This window comes from Leptodactylus fuscus, chromosome 7 (assembly GCF_031893055.1).
Source record: "Leptodactylus fuscus isolate aLepFus1 chromosome 7, aLepFus1.hap2, whole genome shotgun sequence".
Classification (NCBI taxonomy): domain Eukaryota; kingdom Metazoa; phylum Chordata; class Amphibia; order Anura; family Leptodactylidae; genus Leptodactylus; species Leptodactylus fuscus.
This window is the reverse complement of record NC_134271.1, coordinates 121,382,526-121,406,142: the sequence shown is the minus strand read 5'-3', so window position 1 is coordinate 121,406,142 and position 23,617 is coordinate 121,382,526. Positions and strand designations below refer to the sequence as shown.

Below are 23,617 nucleotides of genomic sequence, written 5' to 3'. Positions count from 1 at the left end.
TCAGCCTAATCCAACGTGCAGTCCCATGTAACTACATCACTCTCTCCCCTCAGCCTAATCCAACGTGCAGTCCCATGTAACTACATCACTCTCTCCCCTCAGCCAACATGCAGTCCTATGTAACTACATCACTCTCTCCCCTCAGCCTCATCCAACATGCAGTCCCATGTAACTACATCACTCTCTCCCCTCAGCCTCATCCAACATGCAGTCCCATGTAACTACATCACTCTCTCCCCTCCGCCTCATCCAACATGCAGTCCCATGTAACTACATCACTCTCTCCCCTCAGCCTCATCCAACGTGCAGTCCCATGTAACTACATAACTTTCTCTCCTCAACCTCATCCAACACGCAGTCCCATGTAACTACATCACTTTCTCTCCTCAACCTCATCCAACATGCAGTCCCATGTAACTACATCACTCTCTCCCCTCAGCCAACATGCAGTCCTATGTAACTACATTACTCTCTCCCCTCAGTCTCATCCAACATGCAGTCCTATGTAACTACATTACTCTCTCCCCTCAGTCTCATCCAACATGCAGTCCCATGTAACTACATCACTCTCTCCCCTCAGCCTAATCCAACGTGCAGTCCCATGTAACTACATCACTCTCCCCCCTCAGCCTCATCCAACATGCAGTCCCATGTAACTACATCACTCTCTCCCCTCAGCCTCATCCAACATGCAGTCCCATGTAACTACATCACTCTCTCCCCTCCGCCTCATCCAACATGCAGTCCCATGTAACTACATCACTCTCTCCCCTCAGCCTCATCCAACGTGCAGTCCCATGTAACTACATCACTTGCTTTCCTCAGCCTCATCCAACATGCAGCCCCATGTAACTACATCACTCTCTCCCCTCAGCCTCATCCAACGTGTAGTCCCATGTAACTACATCACTCTCTCCCCTCAGCCAACATGCAGTCCTATGTAACTACATTACTCTCTCCCCTCAGTCTCATCCAACATGCAGTCCCATGTAACTACATCACTCTCTCCCCTCAGCCTAATCCAACGTGCAGTCCCATGTAACTACATCACTCTCTCCCCTCAGCCAACATGCAGTCCTATGTAACTACATCACTCTCTCCCCTCAGCCTCATCCAACATGCAGTCCCATGTAACTACATCACTCTCTCCCCTCAGCCTCATCCAACGTGCAGTCCCATGTAACTATATCACTCTCTCCTCTCAGCCTCATCCAACGTGCAGTCCCATGTAACTACATCACTCTCTCCCCTCAGCCTCATCCAACGTGCAGTCCCATGTAACTACATCACTCTCTCCCCTCAGCCTCATCCAACGTGCAGTCCCATGTAACTACATCACTTGCTTTCCTCAGCCTCATCCAACATGCAGTCCCATGTAACTACATCACTCTCTCCCTTCAACCTCATCCAACGTGCAGTCCCATGTAACTACATCACTTTCTCTCCTCAACCTCATCCAACATGCAGTCCCATGTAACTACATCACTCTCTCCCCTCAGCCAACATGCAGTCCTATGTAACTACATTACTCTCTCCCCTCAGTCTCATCCAACATGCAGTCCTATGTAACTACATCACTCTCTCCCCTCAGCCTCATCCAACATGCAGTCCCATGTAACTACATCACTTGCTTTCCTCAGCCTCATCCAACGTGCAGTCCCATGTAACTACATCACTCTCTCCCCTCAGCCTCATCCAACGTGCAGTCCCATGTAACTACATCACTTGCTTTCCTCAGCCTCATCCAACATGCAGTCCCATGTAACTACATCACTCTCTCCCCTCAGCCTCATCCAACATGCAGTCCCATGTAACTACATCACTTTCTCTCCTCAACCTCATCCAACATGCAGTCCCATGTAACTACATCACTCTCTCCCCTCAGCCTCATCCAACGTGCAGTCCCATGTAACTACATCACTTGCTTTCCTCAGCCTCATCCAACATGCAGTCCCATGTAACTACATCACTCTCTCCCCTCAGCCTCATCCAACATGCAGTCCCATGTAACTACATCACTTTCTCTCCTCAACCTCATCCAACATGCCGCCTCATGTAAAACAAACCTGTCTCTCCCCTTCCATCCTCCATTACCACATGACAATCCTCTCTGCTTTCTGTTATCCAGCTCCATGTACTCGGCTCCGGCTTCCTCTATACAGCACAGAACAGTGATGCCGAAACTCCGCCCTCCTCGGAGAGGCCACGCCCCCTGTGACATCATACCTACCAGGAGTAACTCCACTCTAGTCACGACCATAGGAAATTAGTACATGGGGATCACATGACCGCTCCAGACCACGTGACTGATACGTTACCACACCTACCAGGAGTAACTCCGCCCATCTCCAGATACGGCCGCCCAGTGACAGTGTACACAAAAGAGAACATGGCCGCCATGTTGTGGTGACACAATAGTTCTCTGCTACCGCTAGCAATGGACGTCAGGAGGAGGAGCGCCCACTAGCGCCCCCTCCTCCTCCTCAGCTGCGGCCGTCATTTCCGGGAGTAGAACAAGACGGAACAGCCACGGAAAGACTGACACCGGGACTGGAGGCTCTGTACCGGGGAGACACTGTGACACGGAGGCGGAGGAGCCGGGAGCAGCCGGTGAGTACAGGGAGCTTGTGTGTTATATACTGCCCTGTACCGGAGAGGAGGAGGAGGAATGTATACAGGAAGAGCCGGGCATTGTATACATCTGTATTGTCTGCTGTATACTAGTCCTAGAGGATAAGAGCACCTATGTCGTCTGTATACCGGTGTTATCGGATAGGAGCACCTATAGCCTCTGTGTACACGTCCTGTAGCATAGTATTGCCTGTATGGTGTGTCTACTGAACCTATAGGATAGCTTCGCTTGTATGCTACTGAGATAGCACTGCCTGTGTCCCCTGTATACTGATCCTATAGGATAGCACTGCCTGTGTCCCCTGTATACTGATCCTATAGGATAGCACTGCCTGTGTCCCCTGTATACTGATCCTATAGGATAGCACTGCCTGTGTCCCCTGTATACTGATCCTATAGGATAGCACTGCCTGTGTCCACTGTATACTGATTCTATAGCATAGCACTGCCTGTGTCCCCTGTATACTGATTCTATAGCATAGCACTGCCTGTGTCCCCTGTATACTGATTCTATAGCATAGCACTGCCTGTGTCCCCTGTATACTGATTCTATAGCATAGCACTGCCTGTGTCCCCTGTATACTGATTCTATAGCATAGCACTGCCTGTGTCCCCCTGTATATTGATCCTATAGCATAGTACTGCCTGTGTCTCCTGTATACTGCCTGTGTCCCCTGTATACTGATTCTATAGCATAGCACTGCCTGTGTCCCCTGTATACTGATCCTTTGAGATAGCATTGCTTCTGTCCTTTGTATACTGATTCTATAGCATAGTACTCATCTGTATACTGATCCTATAGCATAGCACTGCCTATGTCCCCTGTATACTGATTCTATAGCATAGTACTCATCTGTATACTGATCCTATAGCATAGCACTGCCTATGTCCCCTGTATACTGATTCTATAGCATAGCACTGCCTGTGTCCCCTGTATACTGATCCTATAGCATAGCACTGCCTGTGTCCCCTGTATACTGATCCATTAGGATAGCACTGCCTGTGTCCCCTGTATACTGATCCATTAGGATAGCACTGCCTGTGTCCCCTGTATACTGATCCTATAGGATAGTACTGCCTGTGTCCCCTGTATACTGATCCTATAGGATAGCACTGCCTGTGTCCCCTGTATACTGATCCTATAGCATAGTACTGCCTGTGTCCCCTGTATACTGATCCTATAGGATAGCACTGCCTGTGTCCCCTGTATACTGATCCTATAGGATAGTACTGCCTGTCTCCCCTGTATACTGATCCTATAGGGTAGCATGCCTGTGGCCTCAGTACTATCCTATAGGATGAGTATACAGTCTGTGTACCCTATATACTGATACTATAGGATAGTACTGCCCGTATCCCCTGTATACTGATCCTTTGAGATAGCATTGCTTGTGTCGCCTGTATGCTGATCCTATAGGATAGTACTGCCTGTGTCCTTGTATACTGATCCTATAGGATAGTAATGCCTGTGTCCCCTGTATACTCATCCTATAGTATAGCACTGCCTGTGTCCCCTCTATACTTATCCTATAGGATAGTACTGTCTGTACCCTATATACTAATCCTATAGGATAGCACTGCCCGTGTACCTTGTATGCTGATCCTATAGGATAGCACTGCCTGTGTCCCCTGTATACTGAACCTATTGGATAGCATTGCTTATGCGCTCTGTATACTGATCCTATAGGATGGTATCGCCTGTGTCCCCTGTATACTTATCCTATAGGATAGTACTGTCTGTACCCTATATACTAATCCTATAGGATAGCACTGCCCGTGTACCTTGTATACCGATCCTATAGGATAGCACTGCCTGTGTCCCCTGTATACTGAACCTATTGGATAGCATTGCTTATGCGCTCTGTATACTGATCCTATAGGATGGTATCGCCTGTGTCCCCTGTAGACTAATCCTATAGCCTCTTTATCTCTCTTTACAACCCATCTGCACTGGTTATCTGTGTTCTGTACACTTGGTCCTGTAGGTTATTATTACTTATGTTAGCTGTATAGACTCTGGTTACGTGTTTTGTCCTCTTGTTGGCTATTATTACCCGTGTTGTCTGTACTCGTTGCCCTATAGGTTGTATTTAGGTATCTTATCTGTTTATTGTAACAGCCTGTTATTATCTATATTATAGATTTCTAATGAGATGCCACAGTTCTGAGTAGGCAGATATAATAAAAGTATACAGACAACATACATAATAGTAGCCTATAGTGCTCACTATACAGACGTATAAGTAATGAGTAGAAACTCCGAATGGGAAGTCATTACTTATGCTGTCTGTATACAGTTCCCTATAGGTTATTATTATTACTCCATCCTATAGTGTGAAATCTTGTCTTGCTAGAGCTGTCAGTGCTGTAGCTTATCTATGTTTTCTGTATGTGCAGTGCTGTCGCCTTGTGTGACATTGTATGTCCTAGGGTGAATTGTAATATCTATGCTTGTCTTATGGTCACAATGCTTGGTACGGTGTTCCTTCCACCGCATGACCTGTACCCAATTGTGTTCACATATGAATGTCGCTCACTCGAGCAGAAATGCTGTTTATATCCTGTGACGTCAGTCACTTTGCATATTTATCTCCATACTCTGGTGGTGGCAGCGACGGCTCCATCTGTTATTTTATGCTAATGGATTACATGTGCATCGATAACTGCATAGGCAGCAGTCCGAAAAGAAATAAGACTGCCCCTTTAGTATATAGATTAGTATATGTACGTGGTAGTAAGCGCTCCTTTACTAAAGCCTTGGAATGGCCACATCTAACGTCTCACATTTCCTTTGCAGCGTCAGGGGTTTGAGAAGCCATACTCACTTAAGGGGGCGTCTTGATCAGATATCTACATTAAACCACCCGGTGTCTGCTGAGATGCTACCGGAATTCTTATATCCCTATAGTTTCCCTGCTTTATTATTTTGTAGTTGTCTCTTAGGTTAAGACGGTCAGACCACATGGTCCGTGGCAGAAATCCTGCTCAACCCCGGTGACCAAAGACTGAATGATTTTTCATGCAATTACCTTAAAGGGATTCTATCATTAAAATCAATTTTTTTTTCGCTATTCTTCTCCTACCTTTAGAAAGGCTATTCTTCTCCTACCTTTAGATGTCTTCTCCGCGCCACCATTCGGTAGAAATCCCGGTTTTCGTTTATATGCAAATGAGTTCTCTCGCAGGACTGGGGGCGTCTCCAATGCTGTGAGAGAACTCTCCAGTGCCGCCTCCATCTTCTTCAGGATCGGGCTCTTCACGCGTCTTCTTCCGGAGCTGGGTTTAAACTTCTAGGTCTTGGGCACAGCTGCCTGCACAGACCACAAGAAAATGGCCACTTACACAGCTGTGTAAGCGGCCATTTTTCTTGTGGCAGCGGGCATGCGCATCAGCGCTAGAGACCGCCCCCAGTGCTGCGAGAGATCTGACGAAAACCGGGATTTCTACCGAATGGCGGCGCGGAGAAGACCTCTAAAGGTAGGAGAAGAATAACCTTTCTTAAGGGTACCCTGATGGACCCAGGTATAAGTTAATGGGGTCTGGCACACACTGCTGGTGTCCATTATATGATGTATACACTGCTCCGATCATTCAGAGTATATAAAATAGCTTGTTGCCAAATCGATTATTGCAGGGGACCTATTGACTATTACAGAAGCCGTGGTCCTCTCAAGACGGCTTCTGGCCTTACGTAATTGAGAGAATCCCAATTTGGAGACCCTCCCCATTATCTCAGCATGGGCTTCTGGTTGTGAGGGGGGTTTGGGGGTAGTTATAAAACCTCTTGCATTATTGACTAGCCTTTTGGCAGCAGTAAAATAATCGGCCTAAATGAGATGCCATAAAGCAGCTTGAGGTGCAGCGGTTTATGGCTCTCCTTGCTCTGCCCTCTGCCATATCAGCGCTATGATGTCCTGTGTAAGCAGCTACTGCCATGTCCTGCTGTAATATAAGACCGCTCCTGCCTCCATTCTCTCAGAACAAGGATAACATTTTTTCGCCTGACATTTCAAAACCCTAGCGTAAATTTATGAGGCCGCTCTTGGCAGCCTTAGAATATGACTTCATATTGGATAGACTTTAAAGGATCCACCAGGGGATTGTTCAGATAGCAACGCCATAATATAAAGTTATCAGAACTGCCCATTTAACCGTGAGAACTTCCTTAAAATAGATCTGGAATGGGGGGGGTGGATTTTACAAGTTCTCCATAATACTTTTGCAACCAACTGTAACACTTAACTTCCTTGTTTCGTGTCCGAAAGCAGGAAGTGTTAGCAAAAAGTGTGGACGTATAGGATAAGGGTGCGTTTGTGTCAGACATTGATAGGAGGCATGTCAACAGAACGCAGGAAAAAGGAATGAAAGCAACTAATGTGGAGGGAACAATGGGCAACCGGGAAGATACGGATGCTGCAGAGAGTGGAAGTGGTGTGTAGCCATAAAAAACATGGCAGCTGTCCATGGTCAGTAACCACATTACAAGCAGCTCGACAACTGCCAGCAATTGAGTAGCTGTCAGTCTCTGCTTGGTTAGCCATAACATAAAAACCACCTGCCTAATATTGTGTAGGTCCCCTCCCCCTTATGACCTTGTGAGGTATGGAATGTACAAGGGATTGTGATCTCTTATACCGTTCCTTAACTATTTTCTTGCAGTTTGCCAGGGGCAATTTTCTGGTAAAAGAGAGCACTGAGATACTGTTACCATGTAAGGGGGGAGACTTGACATCCACGTGAATGCAAAGACCCAAGGTTTCTTGCCAGAACATCAGGGCACCAGCTTGCCTTCCGTGGTGCATCTTGGTGCCATCTCTTATCAATCTAAACAATTTATATGCACTTGGACATCTTCATGATGATGAAGAAGAGAATGGTTTTATTTTTTTCTTCTTCACGCTAGGCTAGCTTCTTTTATTGCTCTATGACCGCCTTCTGACCCATTGTAGCCACTTTTAGTGGTCAATGTGGGCACTGACTGGTCTGTTGCTATACATATCTGCGTTCGGTTTTTCATTTGGGGAATCCGCTTGGGGACCCCCGAATGGAAACCTAATCTGCATAAAAAAGCAGTTACCTAAGAAAACCCACGGACCCCATAGACTTTTTAATGTGGTCCGTGTGGTTTCCGCACAAAAATGCAGAGAGAAAAGTGCTGTGTCTCTCCGCATATTTCGTGCGGAGAGGGGAACGGAATGGCCCAAACACAGATGTGAACCGGACCTTCCTTGGACTACTTTTGATAGGTACTAACCTTTGTATACCAAAGACGCATGACCTGCTGCTGGTAGATGTCCAGTTTAGCCCTTGACAGTCACCCTGATCCCTACTCTTGCAATTTTTCCGGCAAATCCTCTTGCTGCTTCATATATGCCACCCCTTTACAGGCGCCTCTGTAACAAAACCTTCATTGAATGTTTAATTCAGTGTGTTGGTGGTTTTATTGTTATGAGGCTTCAGACTCAGCCTTGTTTTCTTTCCTCTGTACAGACTGATCAGAAGTAATACTATAATGCAGTGACAGCTATGGTGGTCACCATGGCAGCTACAAAATTACTGCCAGCGTCCAGGTCCTGCCTGTCCTGTCAATCCTGTCTGCGTTCAGCAACTGTGAGATTACGCCCACCGCTCAGCTGTATAGCAAAGTGTCATAGATCAGAATGGTGCAATGTCAAGAGATATAGATAGATCTTATCACATGAATTTACTGGCGATAACCTAACCTGGCAGCCATCTAAACTGTATCAGGCGAGAATTGAAAGTGTATTGCCACTTTAAGGGCTAGTTCACGTAACACTTGCAATACATTCTTGGCTGACATATAGTCCAAACATATGGCTGGATTCTGTACTGCAGTCCAGCATGACTGTAAAGCACTGTTTTGGTCTGACAGCATTGACGTCACGTTACCAGATTATGTGGTCTGCATCATACTCTGATAAAATGGTGACCATCGTGTGACCGATCTTGGTCCTGAGGAAGAAAAATGGGGAAAGAAAAAGTAAATTATTCTGCTTATGGGGGTACCAGTGTCGGGCACACACTAAGACTGGGTTCACATCTGCGCTCAGTAACCGTTTGAGGATTTTGTCCCCCATTCCACTTAAAGGGATTCTACTAAAGATGAGCGAGTACTGTTCGGATCAGCCGATCCGAACAGCACGCACGCATTGTAATGAATGGACGCAGCCGGCACGTGGGGGGTTAAGCGGCCGGCGTCAAAGCGGAAGTACCAGGTGCTTCCATTCATTTCAATGCGTGCGTGCTGTTCGGATCGGCTGATCCGAACAGTACTCGCTCATCTCTAGATTCTACCATTAAAATCTTTTTTTTTTTTTTTTTTTTTTTTTCTCGTTCACACGTAGGAATAGCCTTAAGAAAGGCTATTCTTCTCCTACCTTTAGATGTCTTCTCCGCGCCGCCGTTCGGTAGAAATCCTGGTTTTCGTTGTATGCAAATGAGTTCTCTCACAGCACTGGGGGCGTCCCCAATGCTGCGAGAGAATTCTCCAGCGATGCCTCCATCTTCTTCAGTAAAGTCCTCTTCACACTTCTTCTTCCGGCGCAGGCGGTCAAACTTCGTCCTCGGGCAGTCTCGACTGTGCCTGCCCATGGCCACAAGAAAAATGGCTGCTTACACAGTAAGTAAGCAGCCATTTTCTTGTGGCCTGTGGGCATGTGCAGTCGGCTCTGCCCGAGTCCTAGAAGTTTGCCTGCCTGCGTGTGAAGAGGACGTTCCTGAAGAAGATGGAGGCGGCACTGGAGAGTTCTGTCGCAGCATTAGGGATGCCCCCAGTGCTGTGAGAGAACTCATTTGCATACTGACGAAAACAAGGATTTCTACCGAACGGGCGCGGAGAAGCCATCTAAAGGTAGGAGAAGAATAGCCTTTCTTAAGGCTATTCAACGAGAAAAAAATTATTTTAATGGTAAAATCCCTTTAAAAATGCGGAGAGAAAAGTCCTGCAAGCACTAGGAGAAAACTCGGCGGAGACTATTATATTCTATGGGGTCTGTGGGTTTCCGCGGGTAATCACTTTTTAACAAGATTGGGTTTCCGTTTTTCACGGCCCTGAAGTACGGAAGCCCCAACGCAGATGTGAACCTGGTGTAAAAGTTCTGAGGGTCTTTTAGCTTTTCACTTATCAGGTCATGGATGACTATTCAGCTCAGACTTCCCGCTGCTATAGAGGAGATCTGCCTTCTTAAACTATGTTTGGCAGTGTTTGTGTCTCAGTATTTGAGGATGGTGGGTTGTTTGGCCGGCAGTAGACCTCCAAGAGCTCGGAACTAGAGTGCCCAGTAATCCTGCCTCTCCTAGAGCAATGGTTCTATGTCATGGCACATACCCTTGGGGTACCTGGGCCAGGGGGTGAGAGCCCCTGGTCTATATCCTCCTTGTGATGAATTATTACATATGTAAAAGCTGGAAACATAGCTGAGACAACAAGTGGGTCCCCTTTTACTTTTGTGCACCCGGATAAAAAAGGATAGTGCACGATGTACTTACAGGATTATCTTTACCAACATCACATGGTATGTAGAATATGTTCATGATGCGGGCAAGCAATTTATGCAATGTGTTGTTTTTTTTTTTGTTTTTTTTAGTTGGACTCTGTTCACCTCTACAGGACTGCTGGGGGTCACTGATACAGAAATACCATAAAAGTGAATGTAGCACTGAGCATGCCCACTAGTGTGCTGTTCATATAGGGCACCTACAGACCCTTGTTCTCCAGATCGCTGGGTCGGGGGTTCCAACGATTAGACATTTATCCTCTGTCCTGTGGATAAATCTAAAATCTTTTAAGCAGAATACTCATTGCCCCCTGCTTCAGAGAGACTAGAACTTGCGTTCTTTCTGTTCGTCACGGTTTTTGGCATTTGATGTGACATATTGATAGGATAAACGCTGCTTTACGGTGACTCATTCCTCCTCCTCCTCCTTTAGTTCTGTCTGAATTTCATTCCCAGATATTTTGAGCTTTGTATTTACTTTCTGCTTTCCTGTCCTATTTTTATGTAGAAGCAAACTCCCTAAAAGGAAGAAGCGTTTCTGTATCTCGGACCTCCGGCTAGTTTCTGGAGAAGGATGAAGAAAATATGTTTTGTGGGAAGGGTCTGAGCTATTCTTTGTTTAGGGAAGCTCCAGTTTGTGTCTGTACAATATATACCAGGGAGTGACATGCAAAGTAAAGGTTGTTAACCCCTATGGCTATTTACCACCGGTGCGACTGGTTTTACTGACAACAACCGGATTTCTAAGAAATAGAGTTCCATCTTTTCTCTTACAATTCTAGGTACTGCAACTAAGCCTAATGCTATAGGCTTAGCCAAATAGAGTATCATGCCTACTTATTGGTGAATAAAATGCAAAAACTGAAGTGTAGACCGACATAGGGAGAAAAGCATAAGAGGATGGGGATGTGTTTATACAAGGCAGATTTATTGGGAATAAAAGATTTAGGAAAAGTGGGGCCCGGCAGCATAATGAGTCCCAAAAAATAAATAAACAAAAATATATATATATGTATATAATACATATATATATATTGTGTAACTTTGTAGGAAATTGGTCTACATAGATGGTCAATATCTGGAACAAGTAACATGTGGGTGATATGGTTACAAGAATTTCTCCAGAGTCTGTTATTTATGTCATTTCTGTACTATTGGAAGTGCCCTCCACACCCTCCCATTAATCAATATGTTACTCATGTTGGAGAGAACATAGCTGGAAGAATATACTGGAGTAATAATATATTTAACGGAACACCAAACCTAGAAAAACTGAACATAAACGTAGTTGCCCTCGTTGTTTGCTAGTTGGCAGTATCTTCTACTTGATGCTGGCACACATTCTTGTAGAATCCCTCCAGAGATACTGCTGATCTTGTCCATCTTGTGCTGGTGACCAGCTGAAGGGGTGGAAGGTGGCAAAGGGGACCTGCTTTCATAATATGTATTCATGGTAGTAGGGAGAGGCTCCTGCTGCAGCTGGTTGTCTTATGACCACACACTGGACATTGAGGAGCAGGAGTGTGGATATGGCTGAGCTCATGAAACACCTAGTGAAGAATTATTTATGTCATTCTCAGTTTTCGGCTCCATGCACAGGATTGTGTGTATGTATGGGGTCAGAGAGACAACATTATGGACACATGGTGGCACTTGGATTATATTAATTTGCCTCCTCTGCCAATCATGGAACCATTTGCTGCATTAATAAGCCTGAGGTGCAAAATGAACAGTAAATGGACCTGTCTGCAATTTCGGTTCTTGGCTCTCTGCCCCCCTACATGGACATGTGATTATTATACACAGCCTTGTGTATGGGGCCATAAGAAATACATGGGTCACTCTGCTAGCCATTAGAAATACAGCTAGCCCTCTGACTAGGTGGAGCCTAAACTGTAATATGCGATAAAATAGTAAGGACTGTGAGATGTGGCTTTTTTTTTTTATTGTTGTGTATTTGCTTTTAGCGTTCCTTTTAAGCAGAGAAGATATTAGCATGTCAACACATTTATATCAAGTCGACTTGAAGATCCGCACAAATGGATGTGATCACAAGGTCGCTGCGACGCAGCTTTAATTGTTTCCAGTGAAGGAAAAATGGCAAGTAGTGGCAAGTCAGAAACTTGGCAGGAGTCACCATGTTACTGGTGAACTTTCTTCCTATGGGAAAAGATTGATCTCAAAATCTCCTCTACTGTTACGTGGCTCTCCTTTTCACCGTTTACAGTGATGGCCCCGGGCGTGTATTCTGATAGCGAGAGAACTCTCCTGCATTCATAGGCATTTACTACTACGCGGTATCACAAAACAGGTATCACTCTATAATATACACATGTTGGGACTTGGCTTTGGAGCTGGCTTTTGGTGATTTGTAACTCAAGGAGGTGGGGGTTGTGTTATCCTTAAGCTTGTCCAGCAGGTTTGGAGAAATTCTAGTAGATGACGGAGCCTGTTGGAGCGCTCCAGGAGATAGTGTAACTTTCTTAGGTATTATTGTGAAATGGCTGTGCTGCGCTCCTTGGTTTAGTTATATCTTATACTGTGTGCACCCAAGCATAGGCCACATAGGATATTTTATTAGCTTGTGGTTTGTACTTGTACACATTTATACACCTGTTACTGTGTATCATGTTTTATTATGTGTGCTATTATGCTTATAGTCAGTTTTCCATTACTATTAATGGTCTATGCTACAGCAGGATAGGTAATTAATATTTTCTTCCTGGAAAACCCCTTTAAGAGTCTGTGACAAGCTTGACAACCAGTAGAATTCTGCATGCAGTTTTAGGGGGCGTTCACACTAGCGTCGGTGTCCGATGCTAATGTCCGGGCAAAATCTTGTGCGGACATTAGCATCGGACATTAGCTGTGTCCGTTACATTTTGCATTGATTTAAATGGGACATCAGGTGTGTTCTTTACAGTCCGTGTCTGTCCTTAAGTGTCCGTTCCCAAAGATGTCTGACTTTTCAAGCGGACAGAAAAAACCTACATGTAGGTTATTGTTTAAAAAGAGACACAGACTGTAAAGGACACTACATGATGTCCCATTTAAATCAATGCAAAATGTAACAGACACAGCTAATGTCCGATGCTAATGTCCGCACAAGATTTTGCGCAACATTAGTATCTGACACTAGCTGTCAGACACCGACGCTAGTATGAACGCCCCCTTAGATGGGCAGCATGATAGCTCATTGGTTAGCACTGTAGTCTTGCAGCCCTGGAGTCCTGGGTTCGAATCCTGCCAAGGACCACTTCTGCAAGGAGTTTGTATGTTCTCCCTGTATTGATGCAGGTTTCCGCCAACATCACAAAGACATGCTGAAAGGGAATGTAGATTGTGAGCCCTAAATGGGACAGTGACTGACAACGGCTATAAAGTGTTGCAGAATATGATGATGCTATATAAGTACAAAATAAAAAAAAGTAATAGACTGTATTACTCAGGAACTACCTTATAAATAATGCTGTTTTTGCAAAGGGACTCAATCTTCTACACATTGGCAAAGGTCTGTTTCCAGCTGCGGCAGTTTTCTGGTGTGGAGGGATGATATTGTGACGTACATTTGGACCAAGGTCCTTTCTTGCTCCAAACATTTTGCTACTGACCCTGATCTTGCCCGCCACATTGTGTGAATGTGCGCAAGCTTTCTGGTGTGAATTATAATGGAAATCTACTTCAGTTCCTAATGGTGTAAACCTCCATTATGGCGCTGGGGCGTGCAGCTAATTTATGAAGCCAGTTGGGTCCTTTATTAAGGTTGTGTATCTGTCTCACTCTCTTTTAATTATTATATAATATAATTAAAAACATATGTTGGTATTTATCCAGGTATTGCAGCTGTAATAGAGATGGTAAAATGCACCCACATTACTGATGTCTAAAAACCTGCCTTTCTTATGGCCGGGCTATGACGCTCTGTCTGGAAGACGGTAGTTTACGGTCATTGTACCGTGATGTCTGAATGGCAGCAATAATGGCAATGTAATGTCTTTTACACACAATGTAAATGAAGCCGCAGAGGACTTCTGCTTTTTATTTCTTCATTGTGCATTAACAAAACCTTGTTCCTTTTTTGTTTCCTCAGACCAGGTGCTGGTTGTCTTACCTCTGCCCTGGCTTACAAATCTCGTAAGGTGGTAAAATGTGGCCCAGAATACCAGAAAGAAGCCAGTGGTGTGACGCCTGGTCCTCTAGAAGAAGTGGATTATTAGTACTGCTGCTATCCTGTCTGCCATATAGCTTCAGCTCAGGTAAGAACATCTTTAATGTAACATTAAGGAGGAGATTTGGGGCTGATAGAGGGAGGTCGGCTGTCCAGGGTGTGCACCTTTGTGTGCATAGACAGCCCCTGAATTTCAGTGGGGAAATGTTATGCTTTACTTCTTTTGTGGGGCATACTGAACACTTGGGGTCAAGTACACCCTACAGATTGCATCTGATCGCAGGGAGTCTAAGGTAGCCCATACATATGTAAGTCAGCTGAGCCCACTGATTTTTAACAGGTTCAGCCAATCATCTAACGTGTATGGGGGCTTCCTGAATTTTCTCTATGGCATAGGTCAGGAGGGATAAGGATCGGGCTGTTGTATTTTATCTGCCCAATCCTATTGTTTACAGGGAGAAAAGCAGCTGCCGTGAATATAGGCATGTAGTACTTGGCCAAACCGAGCATGCAAGTGTATAGAAAGATGGAGGGATGTGAATACCTGGCCTAAGGCAGGATATACACATTATATTTTGTTTGGCCAAGAGCTATTCCTTCTGATCCTGCCTCTGTTCATGAACTATTTAGCCTGAGAACAAGAGAATCACGAATGTTGATGTCCTCCAGTCAAAACTTGTGGGATTCCTTGATGGTACTCTGTTTATGGCCACCTTTAGTGCACCCTTTCAGCTGCATATTGTCAGGTGACTTGTCCACTTTGTACAAATTTAATTTATTTTTTGTGATAAAAGCCTGTGAGTTGGCCAAAGATCTTGGAGATATTTCACGGATTTGATCAAAGTTCGGCAGTCCACTATTATCACCCCCCCCCTCCCCCTATAAACATTGTGAAAACGAAAGTAATGACTCTGATATTACTTATTGCTGACTGCTTCTTGTTACTTGCAGAGAATCTGCCCTTGTTAAAGGACACACACTCACATTGAGTTTTTCGGTCAGGAATCCGCCTCAAAATTAGTCTTAAAAAAAAAAAAGCCTCCCGATAGATCCGGATTGGGAGGCTTTTTTTGGAGGTTGATTTTGAGGCAGATTCCTGACCAAAAAACGCAGTGTGAGCTGAGCCTCCTCCTACAACTTCCCAAGTCTTTAGTCGGCATTACACAAGTCTGTGGTTTCCCCTGCTTTTTCCACCGTCCCTGTGAGATTTTCTTAGGAATGCAATCTTACAAAATATCTCTCCAACTACCTAAGCTATAAGGAAGTCGTAAACCTCACTCAGTAGGTAGCTTCATTGTCCTCTTTGTTCTGGATGCCAAGCCTTATCTTTTTGGCAGTGTTGTCTCTATTAGATGAAGTTTCTTGTTTGGTGACTTGTTATTGATTTAGCCCAGACAATAACTGAAGTAAACTGGGAAAAGGTCTCAGCGTATAGGCGAAGCTGATCACTAAGGCTCCATTCACCTGACAAAGGCCAACAGTGTTCTTTTGGCCTCTGCTTAGTATATGGCAATGGGCCACAAAGAAGGAATGGAATGGCATAGTAGACTGCGCAGTTTGAGGGATCCTATTGTGACGTGTACTGCTGCACAGTACACGTCACAATAGGATCTTATAGATGACAAGTATGCCCATGAAGTGGGATGCTTCATAACCCAAAATTGTATAGTGGAAGTTTTACCTCAACTGAAAGGCCATGGCATGATACCATCAGGTCCTTATAAAACCAGCTGTTTGACTAGTCTGAATCCACACACCGCGCTATTAAATACATGTTCCTCTGGTTTTATAGAGCAGGGAGGCATCATACGTTTTTGCACTTTCGCTCAGCACAGTCATTGCCTAATGCGGCTTTCGCATTTCTGAAGCTCGCCTTATGCATTCAAGGACAATTCTCATGACAGACATTTTAGGCATAATATATATCTCCATATCATAGAATGCCATAAATGTCTCATCATTGTGGGCTCATCTGTGTGTTTTATGCCAATCTCTAGAATAGAAGACCTCTGACTAGGTCATGTGGCTTCTGGCCGCTGCATCATGCGGCCAGTAGAGTTATAGCTTTTGGCCGACTGACCATTCCGACATTTAAAAAAATAAAAAAACAATGGGTAAAAGTAAAGCAAGCTACGGTACTACTTGTCTTCTGAGGCTGACATATTGCTTGGGGGGACAAAGGATCAGACATATTAATTCTGCTTATGGGGAATGTTCAGGAGGTCCCTATATACTTTAGATTGTGAGCTGATCCTGCTGAAGGTTGGCCTACTCTTTTATATGATAGATAGATATTATATAGAGATAGATATTACATAGAACAAATTAAGCCTATTTATGTTTATGAGCAATGCTCTTAATGGTTTGTAGTGGCCGGCCTCTATAAGATGGAGGGCTCTCCTTGACTATTGAACCTTCTGCTTCCTTGTTTCTGTTTTTTGGGGCCTCTAGGGGACCCAATGAACGAAAACCTCATCCACTTAAAAAGTGGATAGACTACAATGGGGTCTGTCGTGTTTTTCAAGCAGATTTGGGAACGGAGACCCCGAACGTGAAGCAGGCGCAGGTATGACCCTAGCCTAAGTAAGATGTCTCCATTTTGCCCATGTCATTCAGATGCTTGCTGACTACATTTTGTAAGTGAACCTCTCGGTGACTTAAGGGTTAAGGAGTTCTTCATCAGCAGTAGGGGCAGAGACTTGCTAACAGCAGGGGTCCCAGTCCTCATCTTGTAAATTACTCCCAGGCCCTGATAAAAACCATTAACCACAAATGCTCTCACAAAACCATGCTGGTGGTCTGGCAGCAAATGGTGGCTAGAGATGGGGGGGGGGGGGTGTTTGGTTATTATTAGGGTATATGAGACACCAGGCCCAGCTCTAGAGGGGTGACTACTTGTCCTGTGTATAACAACCTTTGTGACTCTCGCACTTGTTAGGCGTGTCGGGATATGCTTGCAGCAGGTTTAACCTGTTGTGCCTCATTTACTGAATATCAGTCAAATGTTTTTCAGTATTTTGACCTTGAGGAGCAACTTTACATTATGTTACTTATTATGATCATTTTTCGCTCATTATTGTGCTTCTGCACTGTATTAGTATCAGACTGGGGATATATAACAGTATGATGTGGGGTGCAACATTTTTACCCCATCATGGCCTACAGGCATATAATAGATATAAGATGCACACAGCAGATTTTTTTGCATTGGAAAAATCTGCAGTGGGATCAGAGGCTGAGCTTCGTGTTTCTGCCATGTATTTGCCGACTGTAGGGGTGCAGATCCTTGTACAGCTTAGCACAGAGACCAGGACACATGGATTGAATCTGGGACAGTTCAGATGGGAACATAACCTAAATGTGCACAGACAAAAGCGAAGTGCTGCTATAGTTCTAATGTGTGGATATATATTATAGCTGTGTTATATGTTATTAGACCGGTTGGACACATCACAATAGATCAACAAGACTGGTCTCTTATCCAGAGCTTCTGGTATTCAATGGCTGCTGGCCTGGTTATATTTCATCCTAGCGTCCTATGGGATGTCCATACATGTGGCAGTGGGCTTACAAAGCTATAATACACAAGGCCCATAGTCTCTGCATGTAATACACAATGTGATTGATACTTATGGTGACCCTGAGGCATTGCACTGACCCCGCCATCTGTCTGCAGAGAACACAAGCATCTTCTGTATTTGGGGATCAGTCTGCAATCCAATTCAATTAGCATTTCAATAGGAGTGAGAGGCCAGGTCACTTTAAGATAATTGAAAATGAAAGCCATAACCCATTTTACAGCCCCCATTCATTATTTGTATGGCAGGTCCGTACCCTGCCACACGTCAGCCATCTCTGCTGCAGCTGATCTGCGTCTTTCTTTATAACCTTGGCCTAAACTGATCCCAATAGTCTCAGCCTCTGAATGCTGTGGGCATTAGCCGTTATTAATAGGGAAAGTTGCAGAACATTTGCCATCTGTATAATATATGGACGGGCCGGATTTGCTGCCTCTGATACTATCCAGATTGCCTTATGGGCAGGGGTCTTTAGCGGGGAACCCCCCCTTCCATTCCCTTCTGTAATTTCTGTATAGGGCGAGTGTTTCTCTGTATGATGCGGGGACTTGATATTTTTCTTTCTTATTTGCATGTCTAGTAAAGCATTGGTAGTTCTTGTAGGTGGATGCTTATATCGTAATATGTAAAGAAGCTGCCGTTATGATTTCCAGTAAGTTGAAGAATACTGAAATTACATCAGGCTGTTCTGACCTCAAATATGGAGGAAGTGAGAGCGGTAACAACTAACATGGATTCTGCTCAAGCACCCAGCGAACTCTAGACAGATGTTTGTGAAGAGATAAGAGTGATCTCCTACAAATACTGTGTAGCTAAGACATGCAACCCATATGACTGAAGCAGTCTGAACACAAACTTTCGGGCAACTTTGTAATATGTAGAGACCGAGCTATCCTCATGGGTAGTGCCAAGTGGTCCTGCTGTTAACCTATGATCCAAACAGTACTCACTCATCTCTATATAACCTTCTCCCGCTGACTATACACCAGTGTTATAGTCATTTTAACCTACACTCTTCAGTATGAACCTGGCTGTGACTCTTGTCTCCAGTTCGGTTAGAAGGCCTCCATCAACTTGAGATTGTCCACTTTGGCGTAATAGGTATGGTCAGGATAAAGAGGTCGCCTCACGATTAAATGTTAAAGGGTTATTCCGATTTGACAAATCGCTTCTAATCAGGGAATGACTGCTCCCAAGTATTGACCCCCTAGGGTGTGACTCTACACCATATCTGGCACTCCCAAAGCGTTGAATGTGAGTTACAGAAACTACACTGCGCTGATCTCGGCTCCACGTTTACGGCAACAGCGTAACTAAATGCTTATACTGTTTTCGTTGCCCTCATTGATGGCTAGTAGTTATGGTAACTGTCTAGAGCAGCGTTGCTCGGCTGTTCCCGTAAGTCCTGCCCTAGAGGTCAAGACTTTTCTACAGAGATGGGAATAAGCCCTTTGTTTGTCAGATCAATAAAGTGTTGTGTTAACTGGAATCATTTGTTAAAACTTGCTCCTGTGTCTGGTTATTGCTGTTACCTATTTATAATGGTGCCCCCTGGGGGTGTCTCTTTCAGAACATCCACCTCGTGTCTGTTTCTGATGGTCACACGTGCTCAATAGCGCAGGTAGACTACTGGGATCTTTTTGTAGACCATGGAACAATTCTTGCTGTTGTGCAAGCAACGAATACAAATGGATACTATACTATAAGTTGTTTCTTTTCACTGTCGCGGGACATACACTATGTGATCAAAAGTATCCAGACACCCCCAAAAACATACGTTTTTCATATTAGGTGCATTGTGCTGTCACCTACTGCCAGGTACTCCATATCAGCGACCTCAGTTGACATTAGACATCAAGAGAGAGCAGAATGGGGCGCTGCGCGGAACTCATGGACTTCGAATGCGGTCAGGTGATTGGGTGCCACACATCATGCAGGTCAATGCCAAACGACGCCTCGCTTGGTGTAAGGAGCGTAAACATTGGACGATTGAACAGTGGAAAAACGTTGTGTGGAGTGACGAATCACGGTACACAATGTGGCGATCCGGTGGCAGGGTGTGGGTATGGCGAATGCCCGGTGAACATCATCTGCCAGCGTGTGTAGTGCCAACAGTAAAATTCGGAGGCGGTGGTGTTATGGTGTGGTTGTGTTTTTCATGGAGGGGGCTTGCACCCCTTGTTGTTTTGCGTGGCACTATCACAGCACAGGCCTACATTGATGTATTAAACACCTTCTTGCTTCCCACTGTTGAAGAGCAATTCGGGGATGGCGATTGCATCTTTCAACACAATCGAGCACCTGTTCATGCTGCACAGCCTGTGGCGGAGTGGTTACACCACAATGACATCTCTGTAATGGACTGGCCTGCACAGAGTCCTGACTTGAATCCTATAGAACACCTTTGGGATGTTTTGGAACGCCGACTTTGTGCCAGGCCTTCCCGACCTACATCGATACCTCTCCTCAGTACAGCAGTCCATGAAGAATGGGCTGCCATTCCCCAAGAAACCTTCCAGCACCTGATTGAACGTATGCCTGCGAGAGTGGAAGCTGTCATCAAGACTAAGGGTGGGACAACACCATATTGAATTCCAGCATTACCGATGGAGGGCGCCACAAACTTGTAAGTCATTTTCAGCCAGGTGTCCGGATACTTTTGATCACATAGTGTATTTACATAGTAGTTGAGGTTGTATGTAGACACTGGTTGATAAGTCCTACCTAAACACTACAGTATTGATCCAGAGAAATCCAAAAACCCCATGAGGCTGTTACAGTTAAAAGTTAAAATTCTGGTTCGGCTTGTCTTCACCAAAAATTTAAAACCCGTAACCCATGATATTGGCTTCAGTGGTTGCGTGCGGCAAGGACTTCTGAGGGAACAGGAGGGGGAGTGGACAGTGGCCTGGAGCAATTGGGAACTTGTGAATATAAATTTTTTTTTTAATTATCTATTGTTTTTACCTTTTGACCACTCCAAAAAAACAAAACAGTTTTCCCTGTATAACCCCTTTTAAATTGAAGGTGTGCTTTTATTGACCTGTCCGTCACCCCACTGTAGAACATTACCCAGTCTCTCTCTAGTCTAAATGGATAATTTTATTCAGCTGTCTAACATGGAGCAGAAAGAGAACGCTTATTGTAAGATGGGAATATTTTCGTGCCTCCTATTGTTTAGTTCTGGGAATAAACATGTCTAATAACACGACAATTGTTCTCCTTCATCCAGTATCTATGTATGTGTTGTGCTCCTTGTGCTAAGTGATATGGGCGGCACTACCAGTTACATGTTCTCATGGGAGCAGTGAGTAAGTGAACCACTCGGAAGCCTGGACTGACTGCCAGAAAAGTGCCGTCGCTTCCTCTCTGGGAAAGTCCCGAACAGCTACTGATCATTCCTCATTTCTTACATAGAAATCTGTGACTTTGACATTTGACGTTGCGAATGTAACCACAATTCTAGCAGATGGAGGAGTAAAAGTCAAAGCCATATCGCGATATTAATACACTTTAATGTCGGCATGAAACCTCGGGAAAAGAGATCAAGTATAGCAGCAAATTATTATTCATTACATTTCTAGAGTAAAACGGTTTACCATTAAATAACTAGGTGGTAAAAAATTTTTGGGAAGAAATCTGCATAAGGTATTGGGTACAGAGTTGGCTTATATGATAACTCTTCTACTGTAGGCTCATGATTTACTATTTCACACTACCTCTATAGGTCATTGCGGGGCAGCGTAAGGTATTGGCTTCATCCGTAATCTAAAGTGTGTCTCCGATTAAAAGCAGCTTTGCATAAATAAGTAGTACAAACTGTTAACTCACTTTGTCAAAATCTGTCTACAAAGAGAGATGCTCTTCAGCTTCATTGAGAGAACTGGCTGCAGCTGTATGTCAAAATCTGTGGTGTGGGGATGGGGAAGAAGCGGTCTCAGCGAGAGATAAGTGTTGCTGCTGAATGCTCTGGTAAGTTTTATATCTTAACCAGGTTCTGGTGTTACTGCAGAGCTGCACTGGCCATTACTGCTGTACAATGTCCTCCATGCTGCTGCTACCACCGAGGATGTGCTATACAGGGATAGTGAAAAGAGGATCCCCTGTCTTGAGGTCTTACTTGGATTGCCCTTAGCCAGAATTCTTAGCAGGGCATGCATGGTCTATTAAGTCCCTGTACAGTCTCCTTACTGAGACACAATACCCCCCCCCCCCCAACTCTCCATTGGCTTATATGGGAGACTCATAGCAGCTAGTCTTCGACTTCAGACATCTGTGGGCAGCATCTGTAACCTGATCTCTCCTTGAGACTGAAGAGCTGTTTCGAGGGTACACTTTAGTTTCCGGTGGTCCAGAGCCATTGCCAGTTACTATTTCGTCTAGAGGGCTGCTGCCAGTCCGGTTTCGTTCACCAAGACATGGCTCAAGCTTGCTACTGTTCAAAGCTTTCTGTTATATACAGTAGATAACTGGCTTCATACTTTCTGCTCATGCCATGTGTTGCACTTCAGCATCTGATAAGTGTGACCTTATTTGCTTTTTTTGCAGATTATCTAAATCCTGTCACCCACCACTTTCTGTGGTTTTCGTCTGCTATCCTCCTCCTCTCTTATGACCTAGCCTACACTAGCCACAGTTATCCAGCTGTAAAAATAAATGAAGGTTTCCGTGGGCAAAAATGTAGAACAGAAATCTGTTTTCTTGGTAGCCTACTTCTAGTTTCCTGAGACTCGCCAGGACGAGTATGAGCCAATTTCCTCTCCATATTTGAAAGGTGCTGAATACAGAGGTCATGTTAGTGGAAATATAGATGTGTCCTTCCTTAAACGGCTGTTCTGACACTTTTTTTTATTTGTTTTTTTTTTTAAAACTTGCAGACAACTTTTTGATTTCCGGGCAGTATTTGTGAAATTAATACATTTCGTGGGCAACACTGTGTCTCAGTGGTTAGCACTGCAGCCTTGCAGCGCTGGAGTCCTGGATTCAAATCCTTCCAGGAACAACATCAGCAAGGACTTTGTGTGTTCTCCCTGTGTTTGTGTTGATTTCCTCCCATTCTACAAAAAACATACTTAAAGGGATTCTACCATTAAAACTTTTTTTTTTTTTTTTGTAGGAAAGACGTCGGAATAGCCTTTAGAAAGCCTATTCGTCTCTTACCTTTAGATGTGATCTCCGCCACACCGTTCCTTAGAAATACCGGTTTTTACCGGTATGTAAATTAGTTCTCTGTCAGTGATGGGGGTGGGCCCCAGCGCTGGAAATGCAATAGGGGCGTCCCCACTGCTGCTCGAGAACACAATCCTGCGCCGCCTCTATCTTCGGCTGGATCCTCCCCTTCTCTGTCGTCTTCCTCCTGCGTCACCTCCGACGCCTGCGCAGTTGGCTCTGCCAGTGAGAGACTAGTAGAGCCAACTGCGCATGCTGGCCGGCGGCCATCTTTGGGAGGCCGCTCTTGTAGTTCAATGCAGGAGTGGCCTCCCAAAAATGGCTGCCCGCCGGCATGCGCACTCTGCTGGTGTCTTACTGGCAGAGCCAACTGCGCAGGCGTCTGAAGTGACGCAGGAGGAAGACGACAGAGAAGGGGAGGATCCAGCTGAAGATAGAGGCATTGTAGAATCGTGTTCTCGAGCAGCAGTGGGGACACCTCCATCGCATTTTCAGCACTGGGGCCCGCCCCCATCGCTGCCAGAGAACTAATTTACATACCAGTAAAAAACGGT

At 44.8% G+C, this 23,617-nt stretch overlaps 1 protein-coding gene across 2 annotated transcripts in view; it reads left to right on the top strand.

The window, feature by feature from the left end:
* The first annotated feature begins 2,385 nt into the window (after positions 1-2,385).
* SUSD6 (sushi domain containing 6) overlaps positions 2,386-23,617 on the top strand; it is a 35,956-nt gene continuing 14,724 nt past the window's right edge. Inside the window, exons 1-2 of one of the 2 annotated variants that reach the window (XM_075283006.1) lie at positions 2,386-2,610; positions 14,239-14,404. In XM_075283006.1, the coding sequence (XP_075139107.1) occupies positions 14,296-14,404 (109 nt within the window). In that variant the 5' untranslated portion in view covers positions 2,386-2,610; positions 14,239-14,295. Of the gene's footprint in view, positions 2,615-14,238; positions 14,405-23,617 lie in introns of both variants that reach the window. The other variant, XM_075283007.1, reaches the window with a different exon arrangement.